The 17,231-nt window shown below is 44.7% G+C and overlaps 2 protein-coding genes across 2 annotated transcripts; one reads left to right on the top strand and one right to left on the bottom strand.

Moving 5' to 3' along the window:
* Positions 1 to 1,099: 1,099 nt before the first annotated feature.
* On the bottom strand, positions 1,100 to 10,648 carry aars1 (alanyl-tRNA synthetase 1). Its single transcript, XM_076042538.1, has 19 exons — positions 10,479 to 10,648; positions 10,197 to 10,385; positions 9,640 to 9,785; positions 9,184 to 9,375; positions 8,904 to 9,048; positions 8,617 to 8,762; positions 8,268 to 8,376; positions 7,989 to 8,139; positions 7,285 to 7,409; positions 6,533 to 6,677; positions 6,274 to 6,452; positions 5,535 to 5,648; positions 5,238 to 5,444; positions 4,272 to 4,456; positions 3,902 to 4,010; positions 2,694 to 2,807; positions 2,406 to 2,612; positions 1,724 to 1,837; positions 1,100 to 1,551 (listed from the first exon to the last, which is right to left on the bottom strand). The coding sequence occupies exons 1-19, from the start codon at positions 10,620 to 10,622 to the stop codon at positions 1,372 to 1,374; spliced, it is 2,901 nt and encodes a 966-aa protein (XP_075898653.1). The 5' UTR covers positions 10,623 to 10,648; the 3' UTR covers positions 1,100 to 1,371.
* A 3,715-nt stretch (positions 10,649 to 14,363) lies between these two features.
* exosc6 (exosome component 6) lies at positions 14,364 to 15,749 on the top strand. Its single transcript, XM_076042790.1, has 2 exons — positions 14,364 to 14,781; positions 15,070 to 15,749. Exons 1-2 carry the CDS (start codon positions 14,504 to 14,506, stop codon positions 15,614 to 15,616), a joined length of 825 nt encoding a protein of 274 aa, XP_075898905.1. The 5' UTR covers positions 14,364 to 14,503; the 3' UTR covers positions 15,617 to 15,749.
* The last annotated feature ends 1,482 nt before the right edge of the window (positions 15,750 to 17,231 follow it).

The raw sequence follows: 17,231 nt of genomic DNA, 5'->3' as shown, positions 1-17,231 counted from the left end.
CCCCCGCCACACCCCACCAGGGTTCCACCTGCTGACGGCTGCTTCTGGTGGGAATTAATGCACCGTGTCACGATGCTCAATTGACCTAAGGCCGGTTGAGTTCACTGAACTCGAATGGCCTCCTCACTGGGTGCATCTACAGCGAGCAACGTATTTGCAGCAACTGCACAACGCTGGCCTAAAGCAAATTGTGTGAGGAACGTTTCAGCACCTCGTGCCACAAAGAATTAAGGCAGTTGTGCTTGCAAGAGAAACAGAAATATGAAAACGGGCTGACAATGGGAGAAAACTCGCTGCAGTAGATATGAGGTGCTGCCCTGCAGGTAGTCTTGTTATTGAGCAACTGCAGCGACGTGACTGGACATTAGCTGAGTTATGAACTCTCAACTCCCAGAATAACACAAACAAGACAAGTTTTTTTTCTTTCTTTAATTCATTCTCCTTAAGTGACATTTCCCCAACATGGAACAGCTACAGTAAGACATTTGGAACATGTTACATCCATTCATCTATGAAATTCCAGCAAACTGAAGTCACAAAAATGTATAATTTTAAAAGGTTAACGATTACGCATGATAATATTTTAACTAAACCCCCCCAAAAAACTGCTTATGTTAAACAGTGAATGGCTTGTTGGTTTAAGAAAGACTATGACACAACGAGTGGTTGATGCGGAAAGCCAAGGCTCCTCCCTCACACCAGTGGATGACGCTCTCACACTGACATCAATCATTAGGATTTTCTGTTTTTGCCCCACTTGAGGACTGAGAATTTACGGTTAAAATCTCAGGACAAGACCCCCCAAAAAAAAACAAAAACAAAAAACCAAAGTGCTTTGGGGGTATTATGTACTTCAGCAGAGAAGCATTGAGATGCAACACGAACACGGTGAGAATGCAGGAGCTTTTCTGAAGAACAGTTCCAGTGGGAGGGTCTGTCACAACCACCAACATCCCTCGACTTCTTCTCTGCCCACGAAACATGCACAGTTCGTCCCTTTCTGGAGAATCTTCCAACGTATTTAGGAATCATTATTATTATTATTATTTTATGTTACAGAGAATAGTCAGTGGTCACTGATAAGATAAATATATTAGTGGCTCATTCACAGTGGGTCACTTGCCAACGTGATGGGACAGAGTAATTCAGCTTTTTGTTTTTTTTTGTTTTTCTTGGAACATTTTCTGACAGGCTACGAGAGGAAACGCAGAGGCGGGAAGGGTTTTCATCTCAGACGATCAGCTGGGACTTATTGACAAACGCCTCGCTATCTATTCACACTTCCTGCTGGAGGTTTCTGACCTAATTTTGATTTTATTTAGCACACAAACCTCCCTCGCTCTCTCTCTCTCTCTCTCTCCCTCCTTCCGCTTAGTTTTCTCCCAGCTTCAGTCGAGCAAACTCGTCAGCTATTTGCAGCGCCTCCTTCAGGCAGTGGAAGTTCTTGCCCGTCGCCTGGGCCGACATGTCTTTGCCGCCTCCCTTGCCATCCATCAGTTCGGACAGCTCCGAGACCCACTCGTTGGCCTTGAGGCCGCGATCGGCCACTTCCTGTAGGGGAGGAGGACGAGAGCGGGGAGGTTACTCGTGTGTTCAAAGATAGATAAGAAAAAAGGGAAACATGATAAATAGATAAGAAAAAAGGTTTTAAAAAAATTTTTTTTTAAAAAAAGGTAGAAAATTATAGATAGATAGATTGGTAGATAACCAGGCGCTTTCGTACCTTGGGGACTTGACAGAGGCAGGTGATCTTGCCGGCCTCGGGGTCGACAGTGAAGAGCATGGCGGCGGTCTGAGGCGACTGAGACTTTAGCAGCTTCAGAGACTCGTTGAGTGCCTGAGAGATGAAGGGAGGGGGAAGAGAGAAGAGTGGAGAGAAAGAAAGGCGGGGGAACACAGTGAGGAAGAATCCTCGTCAGCACTGTTGATGTCTCAAGGTCAGAACTGATGTTCCACTAGCTGGTTGGGTCCCGTCGCTACGACACAATAAGATATAAGCTGCCTAAGAAAAACGTGCCAGCATCGGGTATCGGTATCGATACCAGGATCGGGTATCGGTACCGATACCGGGGTGGAGTACTCTATTCATACTTGTAGAATATGTGCCGATACCAGTTGTATGTACTTATGACAGTATTTAGTGAAATTTGTGTTTTTGCTGCTGTGATACAGGCTGAGGAATGTTGTTCAAAAAACAGAACATACATGGAAGAAGAAAATCAAAGTAATTCTATAATGTGTAATGGCCTTAACAAGTAGTCAGTATCTGTATTGGGGAGTATTGAAATGCATGTATTTATACTCTACTCCTTCTGTAAAAAAAAAAAAAATCATAAATCAAGCCACATTTTACACACTGGACCTCTAAGTATCACAGGAAAAGTGGATTGTGCAGCAACTCTGACCTTTGACGAGGCGCCGGTCTCCATCTCCATGATCAGCAGCGGCTGGTTGGGGTTGCTCTGAATCACCTCGCTGGTCTTTTCCAGGACTCGCTTCTGGATGTCGGCCTTGTAGGAGCGGTCCAGGTCGTCCATGACCTTCTTCAGGCCCTTCAGCGTCTCCCTCATCTCGTCCTTCTGCCACTGGCAGATCACTGCAGTGCCTATCGACTGCAGGGGGGGAAACCCGACGCGGTGATGCAAAAGACGAGACTGCTTGTGGCAACGGAGAAATAAAAACCGATCTCTTACCTCCGTCATGTCGGCGATCTCTTTCTGAATGTCCTTGTTGGGCGCGGTCTGCTCTTTCACTTTGTCTCCAATTGCAGACAGAGCCTGGTGGAGGGAATCTGCTTTCCGCTGGGCCTGGTGGGTATGAGAAATGAGTACGGTAATTAGAGGAAATTAAAAAGACTCAAAGTGAAAAGGGGGTGGGAGAGGGACGAGAAGGAGAACAAAGAGAGAAAGCAACTCCAAGAGGGATCAAACAGCATTGTCTAAAATAGTGCAGACGAGTTTGCCCTCGGGCCTGGGTAGAGGGGGAAATGCAAAGTGAACTTCTCTACCTCTGTTTTTCACACGCCGAAAACAAACTCCATTAAAGTTTCATTGCCTTGGAGTGAAAAATGACAGAGCACCTCAACCTGAGCAGAATAGAGTTGGCCTTCGTACCTTTCAACAGGAAAAACTGTGATTAAACTTTAAAAAGCATTACTTGAGGACTTTGTGTGATCTGAATTTGCACCCAGCATTTGTCCTTCGCACAAAATGTGGGTGGTTTGTTTGAAGTTCACGATAGTTACCGACATTATCTTCAAGATCTTAAAGGTTAAGTGTGTAATATTTGGAGATTTTTAAAAAGAAACAACAACATGAAGTGGTTACATTTTAGAACACGGCGCTCTTTCACTCAAGTGTCTTGGGGACGCCGTACCCTCCCTCTCCCGAGCCTGCCAGTGAACTACGGTGGCCTACAAGCACAAACCTGGATACCTCGTCCACCTTCTTCTTCGTTGGTTTATTTACAGACACGAGTGTTCACCCTAATTACAAAAGGCGGTCAGGCGGGCTGGATTGTCCACACCAGGCTTCCTTACAAATATTGTAGTGAGACCCTTGCTGTATGTAGATTGTTACATATAAATATAAATATACATACAGTATATGTATATAAATATATAAAATAAGAATAACCATTCTATGGGTAGCAAAACAAAATTACTTTTATTATACCGTTAGTGTACACTTTTATTTTGGTATTTATGGGTGTATATTAAGCTTTTACCAATATAAAAAAATCACACTGGAAGTTTAAATCGGTTTTATGGGAAAAATAACAATACGACATTCACAGAATGAAACGGCCAGGATCAACAACTCACAAGTGAATGGTCTCAAACAGACTGACGGTGCCCAGTGAAGGTGAGCGACAGCGAGTGCGCGCACGTGCGTTTACTGACCTTCTGGGCCTCCGCTCCCGTCACAGCAACGATGCGCCGGATCCCCTTAGCAATGGCCTCCTCGGAGACGATGACGAACTGCCCGATGTGAACCGAGTTCTGCAGATGGCTGCGGGGGAACACGGCGCAACAGCTCATTTTACGGGCAGCCTTGCACACAGAGGCTGAGCAGAGAAAACGAACGAGCCGTTGGCACCGTCTGATTTTAAATCTAAAAACCTGTTGAGTTGATACGGCAACTAAAGAGAGAAGAACTTTATGTGGTTTCACGCTGTTCAATCCACCGCTAGTTTGGTTTGCTCGGAGAGTCTGCTTCTTTGGGGGAATGTCGACGCGGTAGAGGAGACCGAAAGAAAAGCACCACACTCACGTTCCACCGCAGAACTCAATGGAGGTGAGGGAGCCGGCGGTGCTGTCGGGATCCTTCAGGAGCTCCTCCACGGAGATGCCGATGGACACCACTCGGACCGGGTCTGGGTAAGTCTCATCGAAAACGGCGCGCAGGCCTTGGATGGCCTTGGCCTGAGCAAGGGGAGCGTCCAGGGCAAACACTGGCTGGAGATGGTCAAGTGTGGGACAGGGGACAGGGAAGGTCGAGGTGTTTGTTTTATCGTTGAAAGAGGATTTAAAAAAAAAAAAAAAATGTAATCTTTAATTTCTTCCTGTCTTTGGAATGCCCTTCCTGATCATCTGCGGGCAACACAGACAGTGGAAGCCTACAGGAAAGGACTGAAAACCCACTTTTCCAAGAAAACTTTGAGTTAGACTGTTTTAACTCCTGTGTCCTCTGTGTTTGTATCCTGTCTCCACTTACTGTTCAGAATGTGCCTTAAATTCTAGTTGCAGCTGTGCCTTTTCAGCTCTTCATACTTTTTTCCTCTTTGTTGTTGCTTTACTTTCTTTAATTGCATTTTATCTGTTAGATACAATGTTGCCATTCATGCTCTCTATGTTATCTCAGTTTAAGCACTTTTTGAATGTTGCACTACTCTCATGATTTTAAGCACTGTAATTATTATCATCATTATCATTATGATCATCATCATCATCATCGTCAATAAATAGTGGAGTCTCGTTCTGGAGCTCCTGTCCCCCTACGCATGCTGTTAGTAAGTTAATGTCAACTTTGAGATGCTGCTTATGACAGCCAATAATAATAAAAAAAAATAATAATAATAATAAAAAAAAAAGAAATTCAACTTTTTAAACAAGACGATTATACTTGAACATTGCACATCCTCAAACAAACCAAAAATAAGGACAATAGAACATCAACTCTACAGTGCAACTGCACTGTTCCGCTGCACGACGATGTCGCCTGCGATCCTCCACCAACCTTAGCGTCTCTTATCATGGCGCAAGCGATCTCCTCGGTCCGTCGGACCTCCCCCGTGCTCAGGGCGCCTTTGGCTGTGAAGTCAAAGCGCAGGCGGTCGGCGGCGACCAGGGAGCCCCTCTGATCGGCCTCCCCCAGGACGCCTCGCAGGGCAAAGTTCAAGATGTGCGTTGCCGTGTGGTTGCTCATGATTGGCCGACGGCGACCCTGGGAATCGGAAATGCAACCTTCATCGCGAGCAGTTCAACGCAGTTTCTAAAAATCTTCTCATTGGGTGGCTCGCCGACGTGCTCCCACCTCGTCAACGTGCAAAGCAACTTGGTCTCCGACTCGTAGCGTTCCGTAGACTGTCCCCACGTGCAGGACGTAGCCTCCTCTGACTTGCGTGTTCTTGACCGTGAACTCCATTCTCTGCGATGGTAAACAGACAAGATGCAGGGATGATATGGAGCGACACTCACAATGCCGTGAATTTCTGCAGGACACCCTAGGAACAGGTGTAGGCAGGTGATGTACGACTTAACCAGGAGCCAGTGTAGGTGAATTTAAACGCAGGATTTTTTTTGTTCAACAATGTGCGTGGATGCCGAATTGGTTTATTCTGATCAAAAACTTGTCTGCGCGAGATCATTTTATTGCTGCATCCATCTGAACAGGGATTTAGATTTTTTTTTTCAATCAACCAAAGCTTAGATTTGATTGATCGTGATTGATCAACACGAGAAGTGAAAGTTAGCGAAAGTTACAATGATGTTGTATTTGCCAGAATTTTAAAATATTAATAGAAAGAGTTATTTCAAAAAAATATTCCCTGTTACAAAAATGTGATTCATTTGAAAAAATAAAATATGACAATTGCATAAATTATTTGTCAAGAAAGGCTGTCCAAGTCTTAGCAATAAGAATAAGAATCCACATCATTTAGAGTTTTTAACAAGGAGTTAAATCAATCATTTAAATTATAAATCATAAATAAATACATTTTTTTTTTTTTAATATGAAGCCTAAATTCCTTGGCGTTTCTGGTCAGACTTACGTCCCCCGTGCTGTCGTCCTCTCGGAGCATGAAGCCCTCGTCGAACGTCTGGCCGCCCTGCTCTGCGTAGAAGGACGTCTGGTCCAGCACCACGCCGCACTCCTGCCCCGAGGTCACTTCGTCGCAGAAGGCGCGCTCGCGCCGCAGGGCCAGCACGGTGGCCGAGGCCGGCTGGAAGTCTGAATGCGACACGCACGACTCGGGATTAGTTGAAGCCGCCGAGCTCCCGAGGACGGCGAAAGGCAAGGACGTCGCTCACCGTATTTGCCGTCTTCGTCGGAATTGTATTTGTACTTTGGCGAGTCGTCGGTGGCGGGGACGTTCTTGTTTCGAAGTTCTTCTATGGCGTAGATGTCCAGCATGATGTGGTCCTGGTCACCTGCACCCTTGCCCTGGGACTTCAACTGAGTACAGAGGGACAAACAATGCATCAATTTAATGTTTCAATGACTATATGCAATTGCAAAACTGTGTGAATGACAACTTAAGATGCAGTGTGTGTATTCAATGTCCAATGTCTTTTCTTTGCCATCAATGGTAAAACTCAACATTTGATCCAGCAAATCCCTTATTTTGTTGAATGAAATTGCTCAAATGTGCAATTACAGTTTTTTACAAATCACATAGAAAGCTAAGGAAAGAAAAAAAAAACTTTACCTGACAGTATTCAGAAAATATTTGAGAAATATTTTAAGAAACAAAGTGTTGCATCTGTCAAAGGAATCAGTTTATGGAAAAATCGGAGTCAGGAAACCAAAAGGCCGAATATGAGGAAACAAGAATGCAATGTGAGGCCGCCCCCCCCCCTCTTTTGGTGTATATCGAGGATGCATTCTGCATGTCTTGATTCTTGTGGTATCGCTGATGAACAAATAGATAATACGCATCATGTGTATATGGCCTGGTCATGGGACATTGTTAAAATCTTTTTTCCTGCTCTCCTTTATTTAGGATTTTGGAAACTTTTCAATTGTTTTATCTGAATTGTTATTTCAGAACTGCAAACTTTACCTGTGCAGCTTTCTTCTCCTCCTCAAAGGCAGCAATGTCCACAGTCAGGCCTTTTTCCTCTGCGATGAGGGAGGTCAGGTCCAGCGGGAAGCCGTACGTGTCGTACAGCAGCCATGCTGTGTCACCTGCGTCGGCACAAGTCAATCTTTCTCAGTGTGCAGAAGTGTGCGTGTGTTATTACAAAATAATAACGCGACATTGTGAGCCAGTGAGACGCATAGGTGCGACCACATTCCAGACATGGCTGCTGGGCGATGTGATCTCTACAGCGCACGTTCAGTGCGGCCACTCAATTCATCAAAACAATGATGTCTGTTGAGAAGCTGAAGTCTGATTGTGGTGGACGTGGTCCATTAGTGATGATGATTTCCTAACTGACTGAGATCCAGAGCCATATTTGTTTAAGTCAAAACTCGTTTAACTCAAGAATGTGTTTGCTTCTTGTGTCGTAATGTTACGGTGAATGGTGAATGTGCAGGTCACAAACTTGTACACAGGAGAATTTCTGAGGGGAGCAGCTTGCATCTCTGCCCACCGGGTCTCAAAACAACCAACACTTAATAATTAAAGGGAACATACCTACTCAAGCTACCATGGCGGTGAGCAAATTTGCCAAATTGTTGAACTATCCCTTTAATTCGCTATTTGAATAGGTCATAAAAGGCAACACATCCCTACAAGAAAAAAAAAAAAGAAGGCCTTACCTGGTATGGTCTTGCTGTCAACGAGGCTCGTGATCTTCCTGTCGAGGATACGGCGCCCCCTGCTGAGAGTTTTGAGGAACTGCACCTCCTCCTCGTTAATGACGTCCTTCACCGCTTCGGGGTCCTTCCTCAACTCCGGGAAGGCGTCGCCCTGTTGAGGAAAAGCGGGAGGGATGAGAGAAAGGATTGAAGAAGGCAGAGAAGGAAGGAGAGGGGAGGCAGGGATCCGTTTGCAGTGACCATCGGGGTAAACAAGCAAAGCAACATGTTGCGTCTTACCAGAGTTTCAACCACCACGTCCACCAAAGAAGCAAAGAAGCCTCGCTGAGCTCCCAGCTTCTCGTGAGAGTAGCGCACAGCGCGACGCAGGATCCTCCGCAGCACATAACTGAGGAAACAAACAGGTAATTACAACTTTATAATCAGTTTTATTTTGAGTTACAGTGCGCTGCTTACGTGCAGACACCATCAAGCACTTGTTGCAAGTATATAAAACAACAAATAATGCAAGAAGAAGTAGAATAATGTCACAAACAAAGCCACAATGCTGAATAACGTTTAGTTAGTCAAGTAAGTTAAGCTATAACACGCTTGTATCATATATATGTGTAAATGGCTCACGTCTCACCCTCGTCCAACATTATCTGGCCGACCGCCATCTGAAAGGGCAATGGTGATCGTGCGTGCATGGTCAGCCAGCACTCGATATGCCATGTCAATGCCATCTGCGTCCTCTGCGCCCACCTTGCCTGTGTAAGGCCGAGCACCTGTGCCCTGAAATAAAACAGATATAAAAAATATCAGAGTTCAAAAACTGATGCTATTTAATCTGTTAAAAAAACAAACAAAAACACAAAAAACACCACCAACAACAACAACAACAATAACAATGCGTTCCACTGATGATGAGATTACCTTCTGAATGGCTTCAAAGAATGGGACGAAGAGGTCAGTGTCATAGTTGGACATCTTGTTCTGCAGCACGGACACCAGGCGCTCCAGACCCATCCCCGTGTCAATACTCTTCTTGGGCAGTGGCTTCAGCACCGTCTCAGACTCTCTGACAGAGTGGACAAGGATCGTGTGTGAGTGGACAAGGATCGTGTGTGCGCGTGCGTTCAACTTTGTCAATATTTTTGAACAGATTTGCATATCAGGTGGAGAGATGAAGGCAAGTCAACACACTACGACGTACCGGTTGAACTGGATGAAGACCAGGTTCCAGATCTCCAGGACGTTGGGATCGTCCATGTTGACCAGGTGTGCTGCGTCGCGGCCTCCGATGCGGTCGTAGTGGATCTCGCTGCAGGGTCCGCACGGCCCCGTGTCTCCCATCTCCCAGAAGTTATCCTTCATGCTGCCGGGCAAAATGCGAGCCTCCCCCACCCTTCAGGTCAACGAGATGGCAGAAAGGTCAAAAAATGTTAACGTAATGAAGGATTCATCCAAATATTGCTTTTTTTCCCCCCCCTTTGATTTACGTGAGAAAATACAGAATAATCAACATCAGTGCAGCCTTTGGAATTCTTTCCAGTTCCAAGTTTCCTTCATCGACTGACGAAGTGAGTCATTCTTTGCTCTCTATTCTCATGTTATAGATGCCCTCATTCTGCTTCTTGAGCAGTTCATCTCATCCCCAACATCAACTCACCCCAGATCAATCCAAATCTGTTTACACTCCAGGTCGGGCTCCAAACCGGCCTCCTCATTGCCGCCAAAGTAGGTGACGTACAGACGCTCTACGGGAATGCCGAATTCTTGGGTCAGCAGTTCCAGAGCCATCTTACAGGCCAGGTGCTACACGTGGAGGGCAGAAAGAACAAAACCAGTTCAGAAAAAAAATATATCTGGCGGTATTTAAGTTTACAGTTGTATTGTTATTATAAGGCCAAAGTTGGCAGTGGAGGTGATTGCAGCAGGGAATCGTGGGTTTGTTTCAAAAGACTACTAAAATTGCTTTTTACTGTTCATGAAGTTAATAAGATTAGACGTTAGTTGACCAAATCAACAGTTTGGTCTAGCAATTAGCCATCTGAGACACTAAAGCCCTGTAAAACTTTAAGTCATTCCAAATCTTGTCAAATTTTTCCAACTCTCCCCCCCAGACATTCAAATTATTTCTGTTCAAATTCCTGTCTAAAGCATTTGTCTTTGGCTACAATTTAATTGCACAGTCACATAAAACAACAACAACAACAACAACGTTACCTTGAAGTAGTCCCCAAAGGACCAGGACCCCAGCATCTCAAAGAAGGTGTGGTGGTAGACGTCCTTGCCAACATCGTCCAGGTCGTTGTGTTTTCCTCCAGCGCGGATGCACTTTTGCGTGTTGGCAGCGCGGCGAAGCTTGGCCATGGGGTGGGACGGATCGATGGTGTTCAGGAAGATTGGCTTGAACTAAGAGAAAACGGCAACAACGGAAATCAAATACGAGCAAATTTGTAGCGCGTCGCTTCAGCGAACGTGTCCAAATCCAAAGGGGCGTCGTACCTGATTCATGCCGGCGTTGGCGAAAAGCAGCGTGGGATCATCCAGCGGGATGGTGGCCGACGAGTGGACGTACGCGTGCTCATAGCGACGGAAGAAGTCAATGAACTTCTGGCGGATCTGAGCGCCGGTCAAAGAGGAGTCCATGTCCAACAAAACTGTCTGAAGGGCAGCAGGAAAGAGGAGAGAGGCGCCGGTGAGTGATTCTCATTGGGAGATCGTTGAGCGAGTCGCTATTAATTGAAGGTTCCATTCTTTCAAAACTGTTTCGGTGCAGCTGGTGATGCAGTCAGCAAACTAAATACATAAAAAATATAAATGAGCCACATCCAAGAAAAACCTTAAAACCTGCATATGACCGTCTTTGCCCATGAGGATGCAGGTGAGGCTTTATGTTTTGTTTGGTGGCAGGTCAGTCATTAAAAAAAATGTAATTAAAAACTGTGAATAAAGATGTTGGAGTTTACAACGGAAGAGCAAAATGAGTGAAAAGTGTTGAAAAGAAAACCTTGGCGACAGTCCTCAGCGAGAACGTTTGAAATTATTTTGTAAGTCATTTGTGTTCCTAACTGTAGTGCGTGACTGCTGTTTTGTTGTTGTTGTTTGTTTGTATGTATTACTGTAACTTTGCTTTTGCTGCCCTCTTGGCCAGGTCGCTCTTGAAAAAGAGATTTTAATCCCAACGTGTCATTTTACCTGGTTAAATAAAGGATATTGATTGATGAGCAACCACTGAGAATAGGTTACTGTAGTTCACCATTACATGATGGGCTTAAACAAATTGCAGTGCCCAACGCCAGCAGCTACCAGCTCTGGTGCACTCTCCATGCACTCTAAAAGTTGGCAAAATACAGGTTTATTCAAGTTTAAAAGATAAACGCTGAGTACATTGTACGCAAGTAAACGCCTAGTGTGTGTGAAATCTGTCCCCATATCGAACATGCTACTATTAAGCTACACTTTGAGGACTGCAGGGTGGCGGCCAGTTGAAGAGACAATACCTAAAAAGCAATTTACTGGATCGCTGGCTTAGTTGACGTCTGACCGGTTTCAACACATCGCTCCTACTGCGATCCAACCAAAAATAGATAGCTTTGTATAATAGATTCGATTCAACTTTTACAAAGCCACACAAATGATATAGTTTGTACTCGGCCCATCATTATTTGTCAAGAGAGACACTGCTTTGTCTTTAAATTCCTTGACACTTTGGTTTACAACCGTTTTTAAAGGCGTGCCATAACAAGCTCTTCCTGCAGGGCTGCTGCTCCAATCATCATTCCTATGTCATAAAAATGCCACAAATTTTTTTTTCTTCTTCTAAAGACTGAGTTTAAAGAGCAGAATAAAATTTAAATAAAATTGAGACGATTACCACAACATCCATTATTTGGCCTGAGCCTTTAATATTTTTCCAAAGTGACTTAAAATTACGTAGGCGTTGCAGTCATAGACATTATTATTTTAGAAGTTGGCAGTTTTCTGCAGTAGCACAGTGCCAAGGAGAAACAATATCGCTTCTTTCGTTTAAGTGGATTATTAGGTTTAGGTGTGGTTTTTAATGTTGCCGCTTGCATCGTCCAATGACCTTATGACGTGTGTATTGCAAATTTGATCAGGACAGATAAAATACGGATATTATAACTTCAAGCAGTGTTTCTGCACTACTGTCTCAAATAATCAATAAGGTATTCCTGAATTTCCATGGTCCGAAGTCTTTCCGTGGGGAGTTTGCTTGTTGTCCCTGTGCGGGTCCTCGTCAGCTACTCCTCCAGTTCAAAGCAACAGACGTACACATCAGGCCAGTGGTTGTCAACTGGTGGAGTCTCAGGACAAACGTGTGTTTCCTTATCATGAAGTCGCGACCCAAATTTACTTTTGGGTCGTGAACCACCAGTTAAGAAACGCCTCGTAAGGCTAATATATAGAGAGCAGGAAACTGGCGGTTGGTGTCATGTGAACTGTTGTTTGTCTCTATGCATTGGTCCCTACAAAAAACTAGTGACTTGTCCAGGGAGCCCCAAGAGAGACGCGATTGGCTCCAGCACTGCCGCAACCCTGAATGCAGCAGAAGCAACGACAGAAAATGGATGGACGGAAGAATGAATACAGATGTGGTCTATCGCGAATATTGATCGTTAGTTATTGATATATTTTCTTTTGTAAACAGCTACTTTTTTTTTGCAAGCATCGTGAGACAATTTTAGGAGTGCGGAATCTAAACAATCTAGTCAGAATGTCTTGAGTTTTCTGTCCAAATGCCACAGCATCACATCCAACAGGACATTGTTTTTAATTGAAAGGCAGCGCTCGCTGAATTCCCTTCAACGGTAAAGGAAACCACACAGCTGGTGCCGTGCGCTCTCTGGGGTCAGGACGTGGACGATAAACAGCCAGTGTCCCCATCCTGACGACAAAAAGCCCAATGCAGACAACCAGAGAGAAACATTAAGGAAGTGTCAGGCCATGATAGGTGCATGATGTAACGTTGTGTTGTGAAAGAAACATTGATTTGTTGATGGAACACCGGCGTAAAGAGGGACACGTTATGAGGTGAGATGACGGATCAGGTACTTAAATTAAACAATGGCATAAATAATACAAGTAAAAGCCATACTGTCCATTTTTATTTGATTTGATTTTTTTTTTTTTTTTTTTTTAAGCCAGAAAAGCCAAACAACCAAGGGTTTTGGGAGGCTGGTGCAGAAAATGTGTACGCCCAGTGACAGTGGATGATTTCAGTGGGTCGAAGAAGACGCTGCACCATAAAGGACCTTTCCGTGGCATCAAAATAGTTTATATTTGTGGCTCACAACAAAGCGCTCGACGGGCTTGTATGATGTGTTCACGGCTGAATGGATTCAAGTCCGTCTACTGCGGTTAAAAACAAGCAACCAAACCTTTTCAAAGAGCGTCTAAAAACTGACGTGCGAAAATTTCACACCGCCGTCTGATTGTCAACCGTGAACTTATTCTGTAGAACCACTAGCATGGCGTGACGTTAGCACACCGAATGTACTTAGCGCCACACTGTTAAGCTGAGGCGAAGATTCAATGCGGCTATTACACCTGACCGGACTCGATACGCGAACACACAGCTTATTCAAAACTATGCGTGAAATGTAATACTCACAGTCGTCGATACTTTGCACAATGAATCAGTCGCAGGTCCCAGACTCACTGCTGTAGTCCCACGCCACCCGACTGAAAAGACGCGTAGACAGCTCGGAGGAAGTGAACAAGCAATTTGACGGAGACCCATTGGTTCGAAACACCGGCAGGCTGAAAAATAACCCGTGGCTATTGGACAAGGCTCCTGTCGTTCACACCCGAGCCCGCCACGCCAATCGTATACAATTCGACAGTGCGGCTGATGCAATGGATGCCATATGATGGAAAGCCAACACATGTTCTCTTCATTTTATGGAATGCTTGATAATGTATTAATAATTTGGTCACTTAAATGATATATGTAATTTTGTATAAATATTCTTGTTTTTGTCGTTTTAAAAATGTATTGAGATATCTATTAATTTTGACGTGGAAGAGTGACCAATTGTTTAACATGACAAATTAAAAAAATTATGCCATTAATTCTCTGGAAGTGTAATTTAGGGAAACCTCAATATAATACGGAATATTTATCCACAGATTATCAATTTATCAACAATCATTTGTTCACGCTACTACGCAAACAAAGGGGAACCTTTTGCGCTTTCTTGTTTTTTTTTGGGGGGTCGGGTTTGGAGTCGGACTAATTCGTCACAGCTTCCGTGGTAAATTTTCCTGCAACAGAGATCAGCAAAAACCCGCTGCTACTTTCCGTTGAAAGGCCAATACTTGCATCTGATTGGCTACTTCTTCTTGCCTTTGCCGCTAACAGACGCTAACAACAAATAGGATAGGAACCCATTACCCTCTAACCAATCAGAAGCTCGAAGGGGCGGGTCTTGACTGAACTCCGTTGCAGAAAAAAAAACAACGTGCTGCTTCCGCTCTTTTCGTCCACTATTGACGTTCCCCTCAGTATGCCGACTGACACAAAACGTGTTCGCGGGCCAGATGTGTCCCAAAGCCCGTCTTTGTTTGTGTGCAAGCCCGTCGGTGCTCTGCCCTCGCACGGCCCTCGACCCGATGGACGTCAGCGAGATGAAGTGGACGTGCGGCCCGTTTTTGTCCGATGCGGACTGGTAAGCCAAGCGAAAGGCTCCGCGTACATCGAGGCTGGCAACACCAAGCTGATGTGCTGCGTTTACGGCCCCAGAGAAACGGAGCGAAGAGATGAGACAGACATGAAGTGTGGAAGGTATGTATGGTTTATTTTTAAAATAATAAAAATAAAAATAAAAGTGTCATTTATAGTCACTAGTGACATGTAATTTGAAACTATTTTTCGAAACTACCTCGTGAAAACTACTTCAGGCTTCTTCAAAAGTAGAATATGACAAAGGCCAGACTTAAACAATACAACAACAAAGTTGATTTTTTTTCTCTCTCTTTCCTTCTTGGCATCTTACCTTCTATACTGTTTTTTTTATGAACTAATAGAACTTACTACACTTTGTCTCTATCGCTTGCATCTTCTCCACTCCAGGTTGACCACTGACATGCGTTTCGCCCCGTTCTCCTGTCCCGAGAGGGGCTCGTGGATTCAGGGAAGCCAGGACAAGGATCTCTCGCTGATGCTGCACGAGAGTCTGCAACCAGCCTTGTGCCTCCACAAATATCCCCGCTCCCAGATCGAAGTCAACGTGATGATCCTCGAGAACAGCGGCTCCGTTTTGGCCCACGCCATCACGTGTGCCTCCCTGGCGCTGGCAGACGCAGGGATCGAGATGTACGACCTGGTGCTGGGCTGCTCCATCCGGCAGGAAGGCGGCTCCTACGTGGTCGACCCCTCCTACGCCGAGGAGAACAGCTGCGGCTCCACGAGCACCGAGAACCAAGGCGGTCTGACCGTTGCGTTTCTTCCCAGCCTAAACCAGATTTCGGGACTGCAGTCGGACGGTGACATGACGGGCGACACTCTGAAGGCCGGCGTTCGTACCTGCATTGAAGGATGCTACAAACTGTACCCGGTCATCCAGAAAGCTCTGGCAAAGGCTGTGTGCCGATCTGCTCAGCCATCGTCACACAACTGAGACACTCGCAAGTGTTTGAATATTCACTGGAACAATATTTTCATCCATTGCTACAACTATGAGTTCTGTTTTCTGTGTTTCACAAGTTTAAAAACTGATATAGTTTCTCATTAAAGGTTCAAGGTTCAAGGAGTCTTTATTATCACCAAGGGGCAAATTGTTTTGCTGCCAGCAGTCACTTAAGACAATCAACCACACAATCACAAAGTAACAACATACAGCACAGAAGACAACACTAAAAATAACGAACAGATTAATCAATTAATCACTTGTTTAAAAGACCTATGGCAGCAGGGACCAAATAATATTTCAGTCTATCTGTCCGGCATCTTGGCAGGGTGCACCTGCAACATGACGGGAGCAACGCAAACTCATCAACCAAGGGGTGGCTCTGGTCAGAGAGGATTTTGAGTTCTGAGCTTGTACACATCAGTAAGGTCATTGAGGTTAATGCCTGCAATTCTGCTGCACACTCCCACTATACCCTGCAAAGTGTTTTTATTTTTGAGGGAAAGTTAAGCCATACCAGCAAGTAAGAGAAGGTCAAAACGGATTCAATAAAACAAGAATGAAACATTTTCATAAAAGTCTCCAGAGTCATAAGACTCTGGTGTGTCCCGGGTGGTGGGGCAGGTCGTTCTCTGGCCAGTAGGGGGCGGCTTAGCAGAACCGTGTCCCAGGTGTGTGAGAGCTCCTTCGTCCTGGTTCACCGTGTGTGGGGTGCCTCTCAATACAACACAGGAAGCAGTCACGTCATGTGACACTCTGAAGAAGACTGAGGCACCAGAGTACTGTCGGGTATTTTAAACTTTAATTTGGTCTATATGTGTAGATCAACCCTGTCCCTAGTATAGATGAGAAGACCAAATGAACTTGATCAGCATATAATATATTGTAGGTGGCCATCTATATTTAATTAGTGATTTGAGCACAGTGCCATTACAAATGGATGGCCAAAACAGGAACAGATGTGTATATTGTTTTTAAAGCTTTAGGGCAACACAATAAATAACACATAAAAATCCATCCTAAATACAATACAGACAGTTACAGTTTCTAAGAGCTTCTGTGAAAACATCTCAGTCACGCCTTTCAGAGGTTCTTCTGTCATTCAGCCAATAACACCAACGTCAGTGTGCCGCAGCCAGGTAGAGTGAAGCACGTTTACATTTTTAATTTAATTTAATTTTATTGACAATTTTGTACGTATGTCAAGCTTTGTGCGTGGAGAGTGACGAGACTAATCACTTTCCTGCAAAGCTTGCTCAACCGTGTGTCACAGTTGACACTTTGGTGTGATTGAACCGCTGAGGTCAGTCAAAGACCTCAATTTCCCGAAACATGACGACCCCAGGAATTCCCCAGAGCAGTATCACACTGATAGTATGCTTTCCAGTCAGTAAACATAGCAAAAATAGACAACTGTTTGTTGTGCTGCTTTATTGGCTCGGCTCCTCCCTGTTAGCCTCCGAGTTCTCAAGAACCAATGTATGGAATTTTAAAAAAGGAAAAGTGGTGAAGATGAATACCTCGAGTGAACCTTTGGAGACACAGGGAGAACATGTTCAGGAACCCTGGAACCTTCTCGCTGCGAGGTAGCAATGCTAACTTATTT

This window comes from Nelusetta ayraudi, unplaced genomic scaffold, assembly GCF_046127955.1.
Source record: "Nelusetta ayraudi isolate G7.1 ecotype Tasmania unplaced genomic scaffold, CSIRO-AGI_Nayr_v1 ptg000071l, whole genome shotgun sequence".
NCBI classification, from domain to species: Eukaryota; Metazoa; Chordata; class Actinopteri; order Tetraodontiformes; family Monacanthidae; genus Nelusetta; species Nelusetta ayraudi.
This window is presented reverse-complemented; position numbering and strand designations above follow the sequence as displayed.

Excerpts from the sequence above, each read along its gene's own strand:
- aars1 (XM_076042538.1), bottom strand. The coding sequence starts at position 10,622 with ATGGACTCCTCTTTGACCGGCGCTCAGATCCGCCAGAAGTTCATTGAC. Across the intron at positions 9,786-10,196 it reads CCTTTGGGGACTACTTCAAG|CACCTGGCCTGTAAGATGGC; the intron begins GTAACGTTGTTG and ends CTCCACGTGTAG. Across the intron at positions 9,376-9,639 it reads CAGATTTGGATTGATCTGGG|GGTGGGGGAGGCTCGCATTT; the intron begins GTGAGTTGATGT and ends GTTGACCTGAAG.
- exosc6 (XM_076042790.1), top strand. The coding sequence starts at position 14,504 with ATGCCGACTGACACAAAACGTGTTCGCGGGCCAGATGTGTCCCAAAGC. Across the intron at positions 14,782-15,069 it reads ACAGACATGAAGTGTGGAAG|GTTGACCACTGACATGCGTT; the intron begins GTATGTATGGTT and ends TCTCCACTCCAG.